This window comes from Dunckerocampus dactyliophorus, chromosome 6, assembly GCF_027744805.1.
Source record: "Dunckerocampus dactyliophorus isolate RoL2022-P2 chromosome 6, RoL_Ddac_1.1, whole genome shotgun sequence".
NCBI classification, from domain to species: domain Eukaryota; kingdom Metazoa; phylum Chordata; class Actinopteri; order Syngnathiformes; family Syngnathidae; genus Dunckerocampus; species Dunckerocampus dactyliophorus.
Window position 1 is genome coordinate 2,105,424 of NC_072824.1, and position 21,007 is coordinate 2,126,430.

General features: G+C 38.9%; 1 protein-coding gene across 5 annotated transcripts in view; it reads right to left on the reverse strand.

Moving 5' to 3' along the window:
- prom1b (prominin 1 b) overlaps window positions 1-20,103 on the reverse strand; it is a 44,172-nt gene extending 24,069 nt beyond the window's left edge. For 2 of the 5 annotated variants that reach the window (XM_054778073.1, XM_054778074.1), the window contains exons 1-15: window positions 19,610-20,103; window positions 7,711-7,772; window positions 7,587-7,613; window positions 7,292-7,497; window positions 6,550-6,670; window positions 6,390-6,453; window positions 6,225-6,314; window positions 5,575-5,598; window positions 5,190-5,407; window positions 5,022-5,096; window positions 2,622-2,685; window positions 2,512-2,520; window positions 2,274-2,433; window positions 2,062-2,214; window positions 876-999 (exon numbers count right to left, since the gene is read on the reverse strand). In XM_054778073.1, the coding sequence (XP_054634048.1) occupies window positions 876-999; window positions 2,062-2,214; window positions 2,274-2,433; window positions 2,512-2,520; window positions 2,622-2,685; window positions 5,022-5,096; window positions 5,190-5,407; window positions 5,575-5,598; window positions 6,225-6,314; window positions 6,390-6,453; window positions 6,550-6,670; window positions 7,292-7,497; window positions 7,587-7,613; window positions 7,711-7,772; window positions 19,610-19,889 (1,677 nt within the window). In that variant the 5' untranslated portion in view covers window positions 19,890-20,103. The remainder of the gene's footprint in view (window positions 1-875; window positions 1,000-2,061; window positions 2,215-2,273; window positions 2,434-2,511; window positions 2,521-2,621; window positions 2,686-5,021; window positions 5,097-5,189; window positions 5,408-5,574; window positions 5,599-6,224; window positions 6,315-6,389; window positions 6,454-6,549; window positions 6,671-7,291; window positions 7,498-7,586; window positions 7,614-7,710; window positions 7,773-19,609) is intronic. The other 3 variants (XM_054778075.1, XM_054778077.1, XM_054778076.1) reach the window with 3 other exon arrangements.
- Window positions 20,104-21,007: the final 904 nt, after the last annotated feature.

Genomic DNA, 21,007 nt, shown 5'->3' on the forward strand with positions numbered 1-21,007 from the left:
ATCTTGCACAGATAGACTACTATACTGTATTTTTAGCCTTTTTCTTTCAACTCTAATTTGCTCCCAAGTGCTGATACTATGTGGGAATGCATAAAGGTAATATTTGATGACCTTATTGAGCGCTAATGTGCATATTTGTGTGGTGCACCTCTCTGAAAAACAATGGTGTATTCATCTAGTGCTTTTAATTTGATGTTGTTCCTGTCTTAGTTTTACACGATACATCATAAATACGATACATTAGATGACTATAATGTACGTATGTTTTGCTGATGCGTTGAAAATCTTTCCCGGTGATGAGCTAGCGAGCTGTTAATGCATCCATTCTTGCCTTCAGCCACACGGTCACATTGGCAGAAGCCCCCCAAATAGCTGTCCTCGGCTGTGCCTGCCGGTGACTAGCAGCTCCTAACCCAAATTTGAACTTGCAGTTCAAAGCAAAAAATCAGCTGACGGCTCACGGCTAAAAAACATTTGTTAGCCAAGGTACCTGTATAAATGAGCTGTATAAATGACAATAACAAATAGCAGCAGTACTCCTGTACCTTCTCACTTCTCTCTGGCAAGTCCATGTAGTCGGTGACAACTCAAATCACAGCGACAGTAGATGCAAATAACCTTGGTCTTGTTGCGAGAGCCATCTGTCAGGGCTTTGGAGATAAACTTACTAAACAAAACACCCTTTTCTTTCTCCGTTTCTCATCGATATTTTTTCCGCTTGTGGCTCCACATCCACCGCTGCGTTTCCTCGGTGTGGGCCGAGGCTCAAGCAGGACATGAAAAAAATAGTGCCGTTCAAGGAAATTTCCAGCGATAACTTTTTTTATAGATGAGTCCCCTTGCGTCATGTCCCAGAAAGGTTTACATCCGGGTACCTTGAAGAACTGCCGATTGGCCAGCGGCTCGCACATCAGCTTCTCCAGGTTGCCCCCGACAACAAAGAGCGTGGTCACGATGGCCATCAGCACCCAGGCAAAGATGAAGGAGAAGCCCACCCCGCTGAAAGACACACAGAGAGGACACTGCGTCAATAATCGTCAGAGATGTCCGGTAATATCGGCATCGTTCCTTCTGCAGATATGATATCGCGCCTATGGAGAGAAATTTGTGTATTTTTATCTAATCAACCAAAAAATGGATTTGAAGAAAAAAGAAAAAACAATGTTTAAACTTACTCTTCTCTCCACAGTCAGTCCAGCATTCCAGGCTGACCAACGAAAAAGTACAAATGTAATAAAAGGTTCATTTCTTTCTTGAATACAAAATATCTTTTTAGACTCTGAATTTATGTAACTGAATTTTTTGCCTTTCAATTTTGTGAACTGAATCAAATGATGTGAAAATTTTAGTTGAATAAAAATTCAGTTTCTAAAAAAAACATAAATCATTCTGTGCCAATAATTTCAATATTTCAACACCCGCCATACATTTCTGGGTTTTTGCAAGACCCGTGTCACGTGACTATGCACTCTGGAAAAGCAAACAAAATGTATAGTTCCAAGAGGGACAAAAGCAGCATTTTTTTTATTTTTTTTTTAGAATTTTGGCAAAAATAATATTGTCTGCAAATCTTCTTTGAAACTTCAAACCCATTATTTTTGTTTGCAATTTTTGTCTGGAAGATGTCACAAAGTACAGCGCCGGACCCCAGCCCTTCAAAGGAGGAAGCCAGAAGGTCCCGAACTAGGACGTGCTTACCTTTTTATACTATTCTTGAGTCCTTCCCACGCAGGGGCGTTACGCTGTCCTCAGTGAATCGCTGTGTGAGACTACTGTATGTGTTGGCATCTAACTGGCTCAAGCTCGTGTCAATCGAAGGTGTGTGTTCTACGTGGGCAAGCGGCAGCAAGCTTGATAGGTTGCCAGGCAACCTTATCAGCAGTCTTTTACTACTTTTTCTAGAACTCGCATTGGCTGTTGCAGCGTTTGTCATAGTCTGCACAAAGAGCGTTTAATGTGTTCATTAGTTTAGTTTAGAAGCTATGAAATGCTGGACAATACGGGATATTTGTAACATGATGTTGAGCACGAGTGCAGATGTTGTTGAGTCAGGTGACATACGCCATCAGCAGGTTTCCTCCCGTGTTAGACAGGCAGCCGCGGGTGGTGGGCGTGGCCTGCTTGTCATAGCCGCACGCGCCGCAGAGCAGACCCAGGACGTTGAAGGCCAGGATGAGGACCACCATGCAGAGCACCGCCACGCAGCCGATCCACCTGCAGCGCACGTGGCGTTATGGGTGTGTCCCAATACTTGTGTCCATGCAAATGCCAACCTGTAGAAATCCATCTGGTCAATCTGTGCGTAATAAGACTCAATCTTCTTCTGTCCGTCGTGGAGGAAAGTGGTGAAGTTGACCAGAGACGCTTCCACCGGAAACATCTTGGCGAAGCTGTTGATCTCCGATCCGATCTTATCCAGCATAGCTTTCACTCCTAAAGACACACACACACACACACATCACGTGGCGAGGTGAGGAGGAAGTGTGGGAGTGTGACTGCAGGGAGACTTACGAGGTAGTGCTGCAGTTCCATTCCAAGGGAAATGAAGATGAGAGAAGAAGAATGTGAAATAATAGCAATAATAGCACACACGTGCACGCACACACGCAATGTCTGCGTACCTGACACAATGTTTCTGGTCTGCTCTTTGACCAGCTTTGGCGTGTCATTGAAGGATGAGTAGCCCTGATGGCGGAAGGAAGGAAAGAACGTGAAATCCTCTTTGATGGTTTTACCGAAATGCTAAAGCTAAAAACTCCTCATGGCCTTTTGTGTTTAAGAAAACACACCTCAGCTTCAATGAAGACTCGAAATAGTCTTAAACGTTTACAAAAACACATACTGGCAGGTGGGATCATTTGATGGTCTTGCGTACCTTATTTAGTTTCACCCACGTCCCATACACCCATTCATTACCCATACCGATACCAGAAAATACCGAAATAGAGATATTGTCCAACACTCAATCATCAGTACCCGTATCAACCGATAAGATTTAGAAATATCGTCCAGCACTTCATTACCAATACAGATATCAGACAACATCGACATAGCAATATTGTCCAGCACTCGATGACCAATTCTGATATCATACAGCACGACATTAGCGATACCAATATCCGACTATGCCGACATAGCAATATTGTCCAGCTCTACCAATATCAACATGCAGTACTTCATTACTGATACCGATACCAACCAATACCGATGCAGCATTTTCCTTACCTGTATACCTGTATTTTCCTTACCAATACAGGTATCAGACAATACCGACATAGCGATATTGTCCAGCAATCCATTACCGATTCCAATATCGTCCAGCATTTCATTACCAATACTGATATCAACCGACACCAATATTGCAATATGGCCCACCACATCAATGCCGATATCAGACAATGCCGACATAGCAATATTGGCCAGCACTACATTACCGATTTTGATATCATCCAGCACGTCATTAGCGATACCAATATCAACCAATACAATATAGCAATATCGTCCAGCACTTCATTAGCGATACCAATATCAACCAATACGATATAGCAATATCATCCTGCACTTCATTACCAATACAGATATAAGACAATACCGACATAGCAATATTGTTCAGCACTCCATTACCATTACCAATACCAATATCATACAGTACTTCATTAACGATACAGATATTAACCAATACCAAAACAGCATTTTCATCCAGCACATCATTATTAATGCCGACATAGCAATATTGTCCAGCACTACCAGTATCAATATGCAGTACTTCATTACTGATACCGAAACCAACCACTACCGATACGGCATTTTCGTCTAGCACTTTACCGATTACCGATACAGATATCAGACAATACCGACATAGTGATATTGTCCACTACTCCATTACCGATACCAATATCGTCCAGCACTTCAATACCAATACCGACATCAACCGACACTGATATTGCGATATCCCCCACCATGTCACATCACCTCATCAGGATGAATGAATGGTGGATGGACTGTGTAGTGGAAGCTAGCCAGCTAGGAGCTTGTGTGGGTGGCGTGAAAGTCAACGTGCATGTACGAGGGAATTATACTTGCACAGCGAACAATGTTAAAATGTCTTTTAAAGGGTCCCTGACATGAATCATCAACTTTGCTTAAATATGTTATTTATTGTTTGTAATTATCTTCTACATTGCAAACGGTAAATTGGCAAAAATGAATTTCTAGTTGATGGCGCCAGCCATGACGAGCTAGCTCTTGCTGTTCAGCCTCATTTCTGGAAGTGATGTCATCAGGGAGCAGAGTAAACAAATGCTTGTGGAGGTAGATGGTGTTCTTGGTTCAGCATATGTTTAATCCAAATAGTAGTCAGGCCAAAATGTTGTGTTGCTGCTGGATGTTCATAGTATCTGAGTGATACTGTAAGTTTGTTTTCTTTCCAAAAGAAGGTTTAAGACAACAATGGAAGAAGCAAGTGCTGTGAACGAGAGACATATGGATGCCCACCTCGAGTTCTGTTCTTTGCAGGGATCACAAGTCATGTCTTGTTTGCAAATGTCTTCTAAACACTATTCCATGATAGCGACAAGGCAAACATTATACATCTTATATAAACACCTTTTCACAGCCATATGTGTGTTTACTTGTGCGGCTGCTGCTTGAACTCTAAACTAAATCCGGCTATAAAGACCCCTTTACGCTCATCAAGAAGCCGATTCAAAAGAATAATAGAAGGATAAGCAACTCAAGGGTAGTTTACACTTACCATTCTGACCAATCTCTATTTCATCTCCAAATGTTTCTCCCTTCTTCCCTCCTCAAACTATTGACCCATTGCTCATATAATGACTGTAAACATCCTCTGTCTCGTACACCGCTTACACTCGTTTACCTGAGTGGTAGCGCTCCGATGTCGTCACTTCCGCGAATAAGACGAGCTCGTCATGGCTGGCGCCATGAAACATAAATGTCATTTTACAAATTGTCTTTGAACTTTCGAAAAAAATAGTTTGGGCTCAGGTTGGTCAGCTGACCTTTTGCACAACGTTGCTGAGGTCTGTCTTCAGGACAGTATCGACATTCGCCAAGGCGTGGTTGACATCTGGGAGCTGGAAAAAGATCATAAACATTACCTATTACTTACTGGAACTCCGAAGCAGCTTATAGTCTGGAAAATACAGTATTTCTACGAATTTTGGAACCTTGGAGAAGTCGGCGTTGATCCCCAGCTGGAAGAGCGTGGAGCGGATGGCATTGCAGCTGGGAGACACGGCGCCGTTGGTGCAGGCCGGGTCGGACAAAGTGTTGGACAGCGACGCTCGCTCTCCGACCAGGCTGTCCTTGAGCTTCTCCGTGCCTTCTTGAAGGACCTGCAGGGAGGAGCTGACGCTCTCCAGGGCCTCCTTGGTCTCCCGCATGGCTGAATGCACGAGCACACATTTGAGAAGAAATACTGCCATTTTAAAAGCAGAGAACTAAACAGGAAGCACAATATCAAATGCACAGCCACAAAAGGACCACCACAATCACAGTCATTGCACAAACCATCACAGAAGAAACACAGAATGCACAACACCTCTCATTTACCTTTGACTGCATTCTCAACTTTAGCTTGTGAAGAAAAGAACGTGCGAGGTGAACAAACAAAAGAGGAAAATGAGTGTTATGGATGTCACGTGTAATGTACATGTATGCCTGAATCCTATCGGGTTGGACTGACCCCAAAATGTTTCGATTTTTGGTTTTAAAAATTTGATTTTAATTTTTTTCAAACAGATACCACTTCTCAAGTGCACTCTACTTTTTAAAATTTACATTTAAGTGTAGTTTGTGCAGAACTGGAGGTAAGAAGGACTGGAACAAATTAGGATTTGACCAAGTGCACCTGTTGATCTGTCCTAATGAAATACCATGACATGACTACCACATCACTACTATCAGGAGAACCAGAGTCTAGAGGGGGAGGAGCCACCTGCTGTGGCCCAGCCAGGTGCACTGTATTCGGGTACGAGCAGCCAATGTGACGTCATGGAGGTCTCTTTTTGTATTACAAGTAGACTGCATTCTAGAGTATTGGATTGTATGGTATTGCTTTGAAGAGGGTTAAATGGTGTATCGTATCAAATCGTGTCGTATCATATGGTATCCAATCGTGGTAAATTGTGTCAAATTGTATAATATTGGACCGAATTGCACTGATGTGTATATAAGTGTGTGTGTGTGCGCGTGTGTGTTACCTCCTGCCATTCGCAGGGCGGTGTCCAGGGAGGGAACCACCTCCTTCTCCAGTTGGCTGTGAATCCTCCCGCCCAGCAACGGTCCAACGTCTGTCAGGGTGAACACCAAAAAGCACAACGATGACGGGAACACGTGCAAGAAGACGCGGATGCAAACAAACTTACTGTCCAGCTCAGACAGGACTTTGTTCTTGGCCGTGGTGTACTGCGCTGTCAGGTATTCAATTTGCTGCAGAAAGGTGAGGAAATGAGTCAGCAGTTTTCCCTTTTTTGTCTATTTTATTTTTCGGGGCGGATACGTTCCAGTGATGGAGTGACAGCATACCGCAGGCGTGTTGTTGGCAAACGTCCGCAGGTCCCTCATGTTGGTGTTTATGAAGCGCCGGGTGCTCTTGATGTGGGAGCTGATGTTGTGGTTGGCCATGTAGGCGATGAGCACCCCCATACTGACACACAAAAGACACACGGGGGTTTGATTTAGACCAGTCAGGAGTTGTCTGGATCCTCCATCGCCAGCAGAGGGCAGCAAAGCAACGCTAGGATGCTTCAACATTCACTTTCAAACTTTCAACTTGTCTAGCAACAAGTGGCAGGGCAGTTATGATTGAGCCCCATGAATTCTGCCTAGCAACAAGTGGTAGGGTAACTATAATTGGGTCTATGAAATCTGCCTAGCAACAAGTGTTAGGGTAACTATAATTGGGTTCTATGAAATCTGCCTAGCAACAAGTGGTAGGGTAACTATAATTGCATTCTATGAAATCTGCCTAGCAACAAAGTGGTTTGGGCATTTATAATCAAGCCTTATGAACTCTGCCTAGCGACAAGTGGCAGGGCAATTATGATTTAGCCTCATGAAATCTGCCTAGCAACAAGTGGCAGGGCAGTTATGGTTGAGTCCCATGAATTCTGCCTAGCAACAAATGGCAAGGTACTTAGGATTGAGCCCCGTGAAATCTGCCTAGCAACAGTAGCAGGGCAGTTATGGTTGAGCCCCATGAAATCCGCCTAGCAACAAATGGCCTCGGCAACCCCCCCCCTCAAGGCAGTCCAAAGACAGTCCTCACATGATGAAGATGGTGGTGGCAACGAGCGAGGCAGTGAAGAAACCTCGCTGGCAGTCGGCGTTCTTCCTCTGCCTCTGGTGCATCTCGCCGCCGCAGTTCTCGCAGCACCGACACACGCAGAAGCACATGCCCAACACAGGGACGAGGACCACAAAGACGATGCCGATGGTCGCGCACACCAGGAACCCGGCCTCGTAGTACACCCACTGAGCGGGAGGCGGGTGACATCTGTCAATCATCCTGCTCCACAAATCATATTTGTGTTTAGTGAAGCGAGGCGGAATGGCGGGCTTACCTGCAGCAGGAGGACCACGTTTTCTGGCTGTGTAGACAGACGCACACGTAAATACACACATTGCAATGTTACTCAAAAAACTTGATGTGATCATAATAAAATGACACATGAATTCAGCGCAAACCTTTTTCCATTCTTCTAGTTTAATTCCTCCCATGTTTTGCTGAATGACTTGAACAATCAGATCTGCAAGAAAGAAAAGTGCATTCCACGTTAGGGACCAGTGGGGCAGTGCCCCACCAGATTCACCAGATGACGCTGCAGGGGAGAAAGCTTATTAATATTTATTGTAATACAGTAATCCTTCATCTATGGTGGTTAATTGCTTCCAGACCCGACTGTGATTAGTGAATTTCCACTAAGTAGGATTCCTTCTTTATAAATATTTTGGTAGTTAGAGCATAGGAAACATGTTTACCACCTTCTAAATCCACATTTAACATTATTAGAGCCTTTTAGACATGAAATTACACCCCATAGTCACCTTTACACTCCCATTACCCAATATAGTAGACATAATAAGAGAAAATAAGACATATAAGACATAAATAAGACTTGTGCTAGTGTGTGGTGCTGTAAAGGAAGTGATGTCAGGGGTTGAGAGTTGAGATTTAGCTGGGCGTGGGTAGCGTGTGTTAGGGATGACTCTGCCCGCTGCAATAAAAGCCTGTTGTTCCACCCATCAAGTCTGGTGCTTGTGTGTCTCACCCAACATTACAGTAACAGCACTGACACCTGGTGACCAGTCTACAATACTACATTTCACAACGTCTTTGAATGCGTCTCCTGAATGCCTTACGTTTGTATTCTACTTCTTTTAGTCATTTTTATGCATCTAAAATGTCGTTAAATGTGCATATAGTTTGACTAATAATAGTCCGTATTCAACCACAAAACAGCGTGATTTATTCATTTATTCATTGATACATTTCTGATTGGCACGCATGAATATGCGTCACAATCCTTTTTTGTCCTCTTGCGACCTGTGAATTTTCTGTTCCTGCCGACTCTCCCTGCCCATTCTCTGCTGCGTGATGCAGCAACTTTTTTTCTTTTGGGGGGGGGTTTGCCTGTGCCAAGTGGCAAACGACTTTTCTGTTGCTAAACCGTGCTAGCTAGATATGTTTATCACTGTAGCTGTGCAAGTTTTATATTTGCTGCTATCGGCAAGCACGTTTCCATTTCAGAGGGAGACAAGTTGCGGTTTTGAGCCGTGGCGGTCCAGCTGTCAGCGTGCTTATCTGGGTCTGCCAGCTTGAAGCTTACCTACGTAGTGACGTGCCGTTGAGCGCACCATCGGCAAAGCAAAAGTAGCAGCAATACCGATCCAAGACTGATACTTCATGCAAATTCACCTCATTTATCTGGTCAATTGGGAAAATTTGTGTATTTCAAGAAATTCAATTAATGTCATCATTAAATAAATGTTTCAGTGGAAAAAATATGAATTTAAATACATAAATTATTGAAATAAATCAGTAATTTAAGTAAGTTTATGTAGCCAGGGAACAATGGCAACTGAAGAGAGAAGTGAAGGGTTCTGGAGCGGAATCTAATCTAGTAACACTTTTATTGCAAATGTTGATCCGAAACCAGGCAAGAACGTCAACGTCAAGCTAGCAGGAAGGTTTGGAAGGGGGGGGAGCGAGCTGCAGTGCGTGTTAACAGTAGACCTTTTTATGGACTACAGGGTCGTCAAAGGCCGTGGCAGGATCATTCAAGTCCACCTGTGTGGCACAAGAGTGCAAGTGAGTCGCTTCGGGACCACCTGCTTTGTTTGGGGGGGGGGTGTTCGCAGCTTCTTAGTTAGCATTAGCCGCAGAGGGCAGCTAAGCTTAGACAGCTTAGTTGAGTGACCCAGTAGGAGGGGAAGCAAAACCAAAGGAGTGAGGGGGAGGTGAGGGATGCAGACACAAGCAGCAGAATGAAAGGCAGTACCGTAATACCCAACTATAGCACACTTTTTCAAATAAATGATGGTGGTTTCATGGTTGACTATGGCCTGTTATTAGTCCAAAACAAGTAATAGGCAGTATTGTGGGCACTAGGCACCAGTAATGTTAGCAGACATGGCGTTAGATTACATTAGGTTACCTTTCACGCTGCATGGAGACTGCCGAGCCCAGCCGGCATGCATGCCAAATAAAAAGGTTCTCCTCTCATTCCATGTGGAAATGGTAAGCTTTTCTCTCCTTTGTCCTCCTTCCCGACTCTGCTTGAAACACTTTCTTAAGTTTAGAATAAGTAAATTGGAGAGGCGAAGTAGTTAGCTCGCTTGCTATGGTAGCGCCGGCTGTCTCTTATGTCCCTGCAGTGATCCTGTGGCCTGAGCAATGAATAATAAGTGACTATAGGGGTGTTATTTCACATCTAGAGGACTCTAATGATGTTAAAAAGCGTATTTAGGAGGTGGTAAACAGGTTTTCCATATCGTATATGTCTTATTGTCTCTTATTATGTCTACTATATTGGGTAATAGGAGTGTAAAGGTGACTATAGGGGTGTTATTTCATGTCTAGAGGGCTCTAATCATGTTAAAAATGTTTAAATAATTATTAAAATTTAAAAGAAAATGTAAAAAAACGAGGGACTACTGGGACTTTTGCAGGTGTACTTTGTATACACAGACAGTAATTGTAATCCCCTCTTTGTAGTTTGCTCATGCAGTTTCCACAACTTGTTGACATAAATTGTATGTCAAACTAGACTCAGTTGTTTTTAGTTTTTGCTTCTGAGTTTTCATTGACTAAATCTGGACTAAAACCATCACATACTGCATAGAACTGACAAAAATGCGACAAAAACAGGAAGCATTTTCCTCCAAAAGACTGAGACAAAAAATAAAATGGCTGCCAAAGACGCTGATTGACACGTACCTTCGTGTATTTCAATAAAACAACATTTTTCTGGTTTTCTAAGAGTCTTACGCTTTGCAAGGTGTAAATATAGGCGGGTACAATCCTGCTCTGTCCAGCACACCTCATGTTTTTAGGACTTCTAGAGCCCATTTTCACTGTCATGCTGCTACGCTACTCAACTGCAAAGAGTGCCAAGCATCTCACCACTGATGACTGAAGATGCCAGCCTTGTCTACGACACACTCATTACATCAAATAGACCACATAAAGACAGCAGTGACCCACTTTTTGTACAGCTCGTGTTTGCACAAGTGTGTGTGTGTGTGTGTGTGTGTGTGTGTGTGTGTGTGTGTGTGGTGGACAATGCCATCTGCACAAGTAACAGTTGCAGCAGGTTAGCATCAGCCCCACCCAACCTAATCCCCTGATATCTAGCCTGTGTGTGATCGGAGGGATAAGACTCCTCACACGGCTGCTAAAGAGCCCAAAAACGCGTCTTCGCTGCAAACCAAACCTTGATTTGGGGATATCAGTTCAACTGAATTGATTGCATGGGGTCGGCCAATACATACAGTATCAGACAGCTTTCAACATGCTAACCTTCCGTTATTGCTACCATAAAAACACGTATCTCCACTAGCCACTGAAAGGCATGTGCCACCATGGATATTTTGTGTTAACAGCCCCCCCCCCCAAAAATATATATTTTGCATGCTGAGAACAAAACTTAGGAGATACAAGTTTTTCCTAACACTGCTGCCATTTTGTGCTCAGATTTCAGTTTACACGACACCAACCAAAGAAAACGCATCATTTTGCAGGGGAGATACGTGTTTTTCGGGAGACAGATAACATTTTTGATTCCAGATTTCAGTTTACATGACAACAACCAAAGAAAAGGCATCATTTCGGAAGGGAGATAGGTGTTTTTCGTGAGACAGATACCATTTTGCTTTCGACTTTCGGGTTAGATGACAACAACCAAATAAAAAGAGTCATTTTTGGGGAGACATACACGTTTTTCATTAGAGAGCTACAATATTTTTACGTCCACTTTCAATTTAAGTGACAACAACCAAATAAAAGAGTCATTTTAGAGGGGAGATACGTGTTTTTCATTACACTGCTGCCAATTTGCTCTCAGATTTCGCTTTACATGACAACAATCAAAGAAAAAGCCTAATTTTGGAGGGGAGATACGTGTTTTTCATTACAAAGCTACCATTTTGCTTTCAGATTCCGGTTTACATGACAACAACCAAAGAAAAAGCATAGAATACAGTAAAAAAAACTGGAGGCTAACTAGGTAGCTCGCTAGCTTGCTAATGGTTAAAGCCATGGCCGTCCGTGTCCCTGCAGTGATCCCATAGCATGCGCATTACAGCTGAGCAATGTAGTGTAAACAATGAATAATAGGGGTGTAAAGGTGACTATAGGGGTATTATTTCATGTCTACAGGGCTCTAATCATGTTAAAAAGGTGATTTAGTAGGTCGTAAACAGGTTCTCTGTGCTTAATGTGTCATATTTTCTCTTATTATATCTACTATATTGCGCAAGATGGTGGCACGTACAGACGGCGAAGCCCAGCGTCTCTTCCAGATTGCAGTTTTGTAGTTGTCGGGTCTGGTTTAACATCTAACAGCCAACATTTAACAACAACAGCTTCTGCATATTGGATTTTGCAGTGTTTTTATCACAGATCTTCGACTCGTCTCGAGAGCTCCACAGTACAGGTGTCTACACACACCACCCAGCCGCGTGGAAGTGCTTGCAAGCGGCGTCGACAACGTCAACGAAGGCAAAGAAGGCGCGGGGAGATGCAAGCTAACACCAAGCTAGCACACCGCACAGACTCTCCTTACCGAGTGTTTTACCTACTAATGGGCGGCCTTTAGTGAACAAAATGTATGAGCTACTTTTTTTTCTTTGGTTTATTTATTTGACTTGTATTATTTTTGTACAGTACATTGTTATTTAAATCATTTTAATTTGTATTTATTTTTGTTATTTTTTAGCCTTTTTATTTTAGTCATGTTTCTTTTTTTTTACACTTTTATTTATTTAAATTATTTTTATTTGTTTATTCATTTATGACTTCATTCATTTATTGTATTGTATTTTTTTTACTTTTATTTAAGTTATTTAGTATAGTTATATATAGTTAGTATTTTTTGCACATTTATTTAAATCATTTTTTTAATATTAATTTATTATTATTATTTTTTTATACTTTTATTTTAGACATTTGGTTTTTATAAACTTTTAATTTGTATTTATTTTTATTTTTTTTATTATTTTCATTTGTATTTATTTTTCTTATTTTTTTCCTTTTGAATTGACTCTTTTTTAATAAATGTTTTACACTTTTATTTATTTATTTAAATCATTTTATTTTTATATTAATTTATGACTTAATTTATTTATTTTATTTATTTTTTTAACTACTTTTATTTAAATATTTTTTATTTTATAATCATGTCTTTATTTTATATTTTTAAATACTTTTTAAAATAAATTTAATGCATTAATACTTTAATACATTTATTTACACTTTTATTTAAATCATTTTTATTTTCATATTACTATTACTATTATTATTGTAACTATTTCATATTACTTTATTGAATACATTTTTTAATATTTTTATTTAAGTCATTTCTTTACATTTTTATTTAACTATTTTTTATTTTATATGAATTTATGACTTAATTTACTTATTTTATTTTATTAATTTCTTAATACTTTTATTTATATTAAATCATTTTTCACACTTTAATTTTAATTTTTATATTCATGTATTTGTTATAATATTATTTTTTTACACTTTTATATCAAATCATTTTCATTTTTATATTTATTTATGACTTCATTTATTGTCCAAAGTGCATTTTAGAGGAATTTATGAAGGCACTTTATCGCCAAAATGAGCATGCAAACAAATACGCACAAGTTGAAATGAAATATGAAAAATAGCACCAAAGCAGATAGTTGACTTGTAAGTGTTCAAGAACATTCTGTACTGTACACCAAGGAGGGAGAGGACGAAAATGCCAGACATCACTTGTATAATTACATACTTTCATATCATCATGTTTGACTTGCTGTCTGAAAACATGTTTTATTGCAAATGTTTGACGCTTTTCGAGCATTTCTGTAAATATCAGTGTTATCAGTCTTAAAGTGGCGTCTCATAATCAATCATGTTTTAAAAGCAATACAAAGTTTGTCTTACTTTGCCAATACTGTATCGATGACATCACATGAAGGCTTGTCTTCCGATATCGCTCTATCGAGATTATTGGTATCAGAACAATATCACTGTATGGTGATTCCCGCCAACCCCCCTACTTTTACGCCAGATGTAATGGGACACACACCTTCCAAAAAGTTCAACTTTTGTCTGGTCAGACCACAGAGTATTTTCCCAAAGGTCTTGGGGATCATCAAGATGTTTTCTGTTCTTAATGTTGTTTTTGTTCAGCAGTGGTTTTGGTCTTGGAACCGTTTTTGCCCAGTGTCTTTCTTATGGTGGAGTCATGAACACTGACCTTAACTGAGGCAAGTGAGGCCTGCACTTCTTTGGATGTTGTTGTGGGGTCTTTTGTGACCTCTCGGGTGAGTCGTGTCTGCGTATCTAGGGGTCATTTTGGTTGGCCTAACCCATTCCTGGAAGGATCAGCACTGTTCCATGTTCTGGCCATTTGTGGATAATGGCTCTCACTGTGGTTGGCTGGAGTCCCAAAGCTTTAGAAATGGCTTTATAACCTTTTCCACACTGATAGATCTCAATTCATCTCACTTAAGTTATGTTTTAACAGGGGGGGATCACTTTTTCACACAGGGCCATCACAGTTAATCACATATTGTCCATAGTTAACTCATAATTAATCGCATGTGATGTAGAACTCTTTGCGATGTAGAACTACAACGATAACTACATCAAATTTTATGTAAAGGGATATACATTTTGGAAATATGTACCATTGTTTTATTCAAAAAATAATATACAATTACAAATCCCACAGTTTTTGTATGTTTAATGCAAGCAGAGTTTTGTCCTACTTTTCAACGCATCATCTAACTTTGTCCCACGCTGCACAGATGGACTACTATACTGTATTTTTAGCCTTTTTCTTTCACCTCATGTTTGCTCCCAAGTGCTGATACTATGTGGGAATACATCAAGGTAAGATGTGATGACCTTATTGAGTGCTCATGTGCATATTTGTTCAGTACACAACCTCTCAGAAAAACAAGATGTATTTATATGTCTTGTATATTTCATTTCTTTGCGTGAAAGGCAAAAAGAGGGGATGACGCAACTGCACAGTAAAAGATGTCACTTTTAACGCAGATTTAAAACGTAAAAACCGCCACTAGGTGGCAGAGGTGCATTTGATAAGAGCTTTGCATGTAAGAACACACTCGACAGCAAGGAGGAAGTAGGAGAGTGTAGCATGCAGAAGGTTACGCATTGGAGGGAAATTTTAACACATGCACACCCACACATGCGTGCACACACATAGTTCAGTTCCAATTCTGAAAATTGTACATAGATGATGGTGTCATATTTGTAAATACATTGTTTTTTTAATGTAAACCAAGCATTTTTGTGTTGTTTATGTTGGTATAGTTGTTTAGATATTATAGTTATGCTTGCAATGTATCTTTTCACAAAACGCTGCTTTTCTCCCTGTTTTAGTTGGGAACTGATATTTCCCTGAAACTTGCCTATGTTCTACTGCTCATAATATTACGGCTTTAAAAAAAAACTGTCTCTTTTCTGTAATATTTCAACTTTATGCTAGTAAAATAATGCTATGTGTCCTCATTTCTCTGAAATTGGGACTTTTTCTCAGAATATTTAGATTTTATTCTTGTAATATGTCTGCTGACTTTTGAATGTTTGCTGTTGTTTTTTTGCTAAATAATGTTTAAAAAAAAATAATAATTTTTGGACCATAAATCAGCCAATTTGCAATTGTAGACTTTTGCAATGTACCATGTGTCCCATGTGTTTGATGTGGCAGTTGAACGACAACTTTGACCCACTTGGAGTTTGAGGCGGAGCCTCACCTGCGCCCCTGGCAGGGAGCATATGGTCCCGGCGGATTAAGGTCTTACGCGGTGATGCAGGTGACAGAGAAAGCCTCCCTCTAATCGCTGATCTGCTAATTGGTTACCCAGCCACCCCCCACCCCCCCACCACAACCCCCGCACACCAAAATGGCAGCAAACTTAAAACCCTCCAATCCTATTCCGCTGCGCCAACCCTCCAACGTGACCGCTCCTTCGCAAACACGCAGCGCTTCTCCTGTGGCCTCACCAAATATTCACACGCGGGGGCGCGGCTCATGTGACCAGCGAGGAATATCGATGGCGATTGATCCGCTACTTGCATTAATCTGCTCCCGACATGAGTTCATGAGATCAGCATGCCGCCACAACGTCATGCGTGTCCTCCTGAAGATAGAATTTGATTTGCTCAATTGGTTACTTTTGGTGCAAGACGCTCCGTGGCAGCAGCGTGAGCCTAAAGTAAGGCAGCAGCTGTACCGTTACACCACCAGGGACTGACAAGAAATGGCAGATAACTGCTCTCTTTCTTTTTGCTCCTCTTTTTCCTCAAACTAATTTTCCGAAATTACAACTTCTTTGGCTTAACTTTTTTTAATGTCATATTTCAACTCTGCGCTACTAAAATGAGGTCATTTTTCTTCATATTAGGAGTTTATTTTGGTCAAATTGTGACTTTTTTTCCTCCTTTTTTTTCTCCTAATATTTTGACTTTATTCTGTTTCTTTTCCAATTTCCGCTGTTGTTTTTTTGCAACTATTTCTGCTTTCTTGTACATTTTTTGCCATAATATTTGGACATTATTGCCATAATATTACAACTTTTTCTGCAATTTCATTTTCCAAAATAACAACTTATACGGCTTTTAAGAAATAGCATATATATTTTTTACAATTTTATCTCTGTTCTACTAAAATAGCGTTATTTTTCCTCATTTTAGGAGTTTATTCTCGTGAAGTTGTGACTTTTTTTTTCTTAATATTTTGACTTTATTCTCAGAAAAATTACAGCCGTTGTTTTTTTCCAACTATTTCAACTTTCCTCTTGTACATTCTTTCCTCATAATATTATGAATTCATTCCCATAATATTAAAAGCTTTTCCTCAAATAAATCTTTTTAAAAAATGACATGTATATTTTGTACAATTTCAACCCTGTGCTACTAAAATGATGGTATTTTTCCTCACTTTTTTCTCTTCTGCCACGGGCTCACCTGGCCCTCCATGCCTCCTTTACGCATTTGTGGAGAATGCGCCCCCTGTTGCAAAATGAGGCCCACCTTAGGCAAAGTGCATGTTGTGGACGTGTACAGCGGGGCGGCCCTGGAGGTATTATTTAACAATTTGTCGTTTGCAGCGGTGTGCAACGTCAACATACGTTTCTCCAGCATAATAACATTTCTCATTTACACCATAGAAATGCAGTCAAAATGACCATTAGCGATATCTTATCGGTACAGTATCGATACACAAGCAAACCTGGCTATTATTATAGATATATAGGTATATATATCATTGCTGTGTACCTAAATCAGGGGTTCTCAAATAGTCTCAATCTGGGACCCCCATTTTCCAATGGTCATTACCTCCAGACCCATTTTAATCAAGTCATTTTTCATTTTCATTTCTTTGTATTATTTTGTATATTTTTATTATCATTTTCATTTGTATGTTTTTTACCCTTTTATTTAAGTCTTTTTTTTACACTTTTATTAAAATCATTTATATTTATATTTTATATATTTATTACTTAATTTATTTTCTTTTTAAAAATACATTTATTTCAGTCTTTTTTTTACACGTTTATTTAGATCATTTTTAGATTCATTTATTACTTGACTAATTTATTTTATTTATTTTTGTAATACTTTTATTTATCATTTTTAGTATTTTTTACACTTTTATTTAAGTCATTTTTATATATTAATTTATTATTTTTTAAAATACTTTTACTGAAGTCATTTTTATTAATAGTTTTTACACTTTTATTTAAATCAATTTAATTTTTAGATTCCTTTATTTATTTTATTATTTTTTTTAAAAATACTTTTAAGTCAGTTTTGTTATATTTTTACACTTTTATTTAAATCCTTTTTATTTTTATATTCATTTATTTATTTTATTAGTTTTTAAAAAATACTTTTATTTAAGTCATTTTTATTATTTGTTCACATTTTTATTTAAATCATTTTTATTTTTATATCAATTTATTTATTTTATTAGTTTTTTAAATACTTTTATTTAAGTCACTATTGTTATTTTTTTTTACACTTTTACGAAAATAATTTAAATTTTTCTATTGTTTATTTATTTTCTTTTTATATATATTTTTATTTAAGTCAGTTTTGTTATTTGTTTACACTTTTATTTAAATCATTTTTATTTTTATATGAATTTATTTATGTTATAGGTTTTTAAAATACTTTTAAGTCATTTTTATTATTTTTTTTACATTTTATTTAAGTCATTTTTATTTTTATATTCCTTTATTGATTTTTATTATTTTTTAAAATACTTTTATTTAATCTGCTTTGTTATTTTTTACACTTTAATTGAAATCATTTTTATTTTTGTATTAATGTATTTTTAGTTTTTAAAATCATTTTAAAATAATTTTTAAATCATTTTTAAAATACTTTTATTTAAGTCATTTTTATTTTATTTTATTTACATGTAAATCATTTTTATTTTTATATTCATGTATGACTTCATTTATTTATTTGATAAATGTTTTAATACTTTAAAGTCATTTTTTTACACTTTTATTTCAACCATTTTTATTTTTCTGTTGTTGTATACGCATAACAACACGTCCAAAGTGCATTTTAGAGGGATTTATGAAGGCATTTTAGGCAGGCAGCGTATGTAGTGGATCTCGTGCAGTGGACATGGGGTCTGGGATCTACGGTGAGTAAAGAGAGAGGCGGAACGGCAGCATACGTCGTTGTTTGAACAGCTTTGATGGGTTCGCTGGGTTTTTTGGACTTTGGGATGCGGAACGGGTCATTTGCACTGAGGTCACTGCCGCTAACTGCGCGTGAGCACGTGGAAGCGACATCTCACGCAAACTGTGGATACGACGATTCATTCACATTCGCTCTCAAATGACCGCTCCAGACACAAGCCAAGCAAGAGCGCAGTGCCAGGCTCCAACCAGTGGAGGCGCTGTTGATTCCCCAGTCTTTTTTGGGAGTGGTTTGGTTATAATGCTAACTAGAATAACAAAAATACATGGTGACTTTTTTTCTCAGAATATTTTGACTTTATTCCCATAATCTTAAAACTTTTTCCTCAATTGAATTTTTTTAAATTACAACTTTAAAAAAATAACATATATATTTTTTACAATTTCAACTCTGTGCTACGAAAATGAAGTTATTTTTGGCTCCTATTAGGAGTTTATTCTCGTAAAATTGTGACTTTTTTCTCATGACAATTGAGCTTTTTTTCTCTTAATATTATGACTTTATTCCCATAATTTTACAACTTTTTCCTCAACCCCATTTTCCAAAAGTACAACTTTTATGACTTTTAAAAATAAATTATTATTATTATTATTTTTTTTTTTTTTTACAATTTCAACTCTGTGCTACTAAAATGAGGTTATTTTTTTTTCTCATATTAGGAGTTTATTTTTGTTAAATTGTGACTTTATTCCCTTTTTTCCCCCCATTTTGGCTGTCCCCCCCCAACTATTTCTTCTTGTCCCGTAATAATATGACTTTATTCCCATAATTTTACAACTTTTTCCTCCACCTCATTTTCCAAAATGACAACTTTTATGGTTAAAAAAAATAAGACAGCTCTCCCGCTCCAGCCACAAGCCAACTAGAGCGCAGTGCCAAGCTCCAACCAGCAGAGGCGCTGTCGATTCCTATTTTTGAGGGTTTGGTTACAATGCGAACTAGAGTAATAAAAAGAAATGCTAATAAAAATATTGATTGCCATTGAAAAGTGAGCATTATTGTCCTTTTAAAACTGCGCATTTCCACTACTTGTGCAGTTGAAGCTAATGAAGTGATTAGCGGGTATTATCTATAATGGAAAACGTACGCAGATAACAAACATTCGGAAAGAGATAAGCTGACCTTTCGGGAAGGAGTTGGGTTGAATAACGTAGAGAAAGGCGTGGACCATGTGGAAGAGGATCCCGATGGCCCCTGCTTCGTAGTACGCGTGTGTGTCGTACACAGCCGCGGGGACGAAGCCAAAATCCAGCGGCTCCACCGGCGGAGGCGACCGCTGCCGGCGGGAGTCCGCTCGCACCGCAGCCGGGGACGAGTCACCCTCCTCGGGCTGCCACTGCTGATACTGGCCGCTGGTGGTCCCCCAGCAGATCAGCAACAAAAGCCACCGTGTCCACAGCATGGCTCGGTTGAGGGGCGAGGGCGGTGAGGAAGGTAAGGTAGAGAAGGCACCTGTCCGCTCCGTCCAAATAACTTTCCACCTGTGGACTCTCCTTAACTCCACTCCGATCCGGTCGGACTCTTGACGCGCATCTTCCCCCGGGGAACGCACACGTCTGGCGGGTTGGACTGAAGCGGATGTGGGCGCTTGTCGCTCACCCGCCGCGGTGAGCGCTAATCCTTTTTGACAGACAGGAGGAGCTCAAGGGAACGCCACACAGTTAGCAACTGTAAAAGTCATGTATACGGAAATAAACAAAGAAAGGTAAATCACGTGAGATTTAAAAATCATGTACTTCATTTATATGACGGCTACTACGTAAAGGAATCGATATATTGTTTGGGACCTGTCATGACATTTGTTGACGCTCCCTTGAGCTTATTAAATACACCAGAGGTGTCCAAACTTTTACTTTTAGTGGAAAATGAAAGGATGCAACTTTGCCACTTTGATATTTTGTAATATGCTAAAAAAAAAAGTATACCTCAAGGAAAAAGTGCATCTCAGTTTTAAATATCAACTTTATTCTTTGCTCTTTTTATCAGTTTTGCTGTTTTCTTCTTAAATGTCCAATATTTCAACTTTCTTCTTGTAAATTTAATGACTTTATTTCCATAATATTCTAACTTCTTCCTCAGCCTCATTTTCCAAAATGACTATTTTTGTGACTTCATTTTTTACATTTATATTTCAACTCTGTGCTACTAAAATGAGGTTATGTTTCCTCATATTAGGAGTTTATTCTTGTCAAATTGTTTTTCTCGTGAGAATTTCCTCTTAATATTTTGACTTTATTCATGGTAAAACAACTGTTTTTTCCCATTTGCACTGTTGTTTTATTCCAACTATTACAACTTTCTTCTTGTCATTTGTTTCTCATAATATTATGACTTTATTCTTGTGAATTGACAACTTTTTTCTCATACATTTGCGACTTTTTTCATAGGTTTACGCCTTTTTTCCTTATAAATGTACAACCTTTATTCTAATTTTTTTTTGACTTTTTCATTGTAAATGTACAACTTTTTTCTCGTACATTTACGACTTTTTTCTAATAAATTTGCAACTTTTTCCTCGTA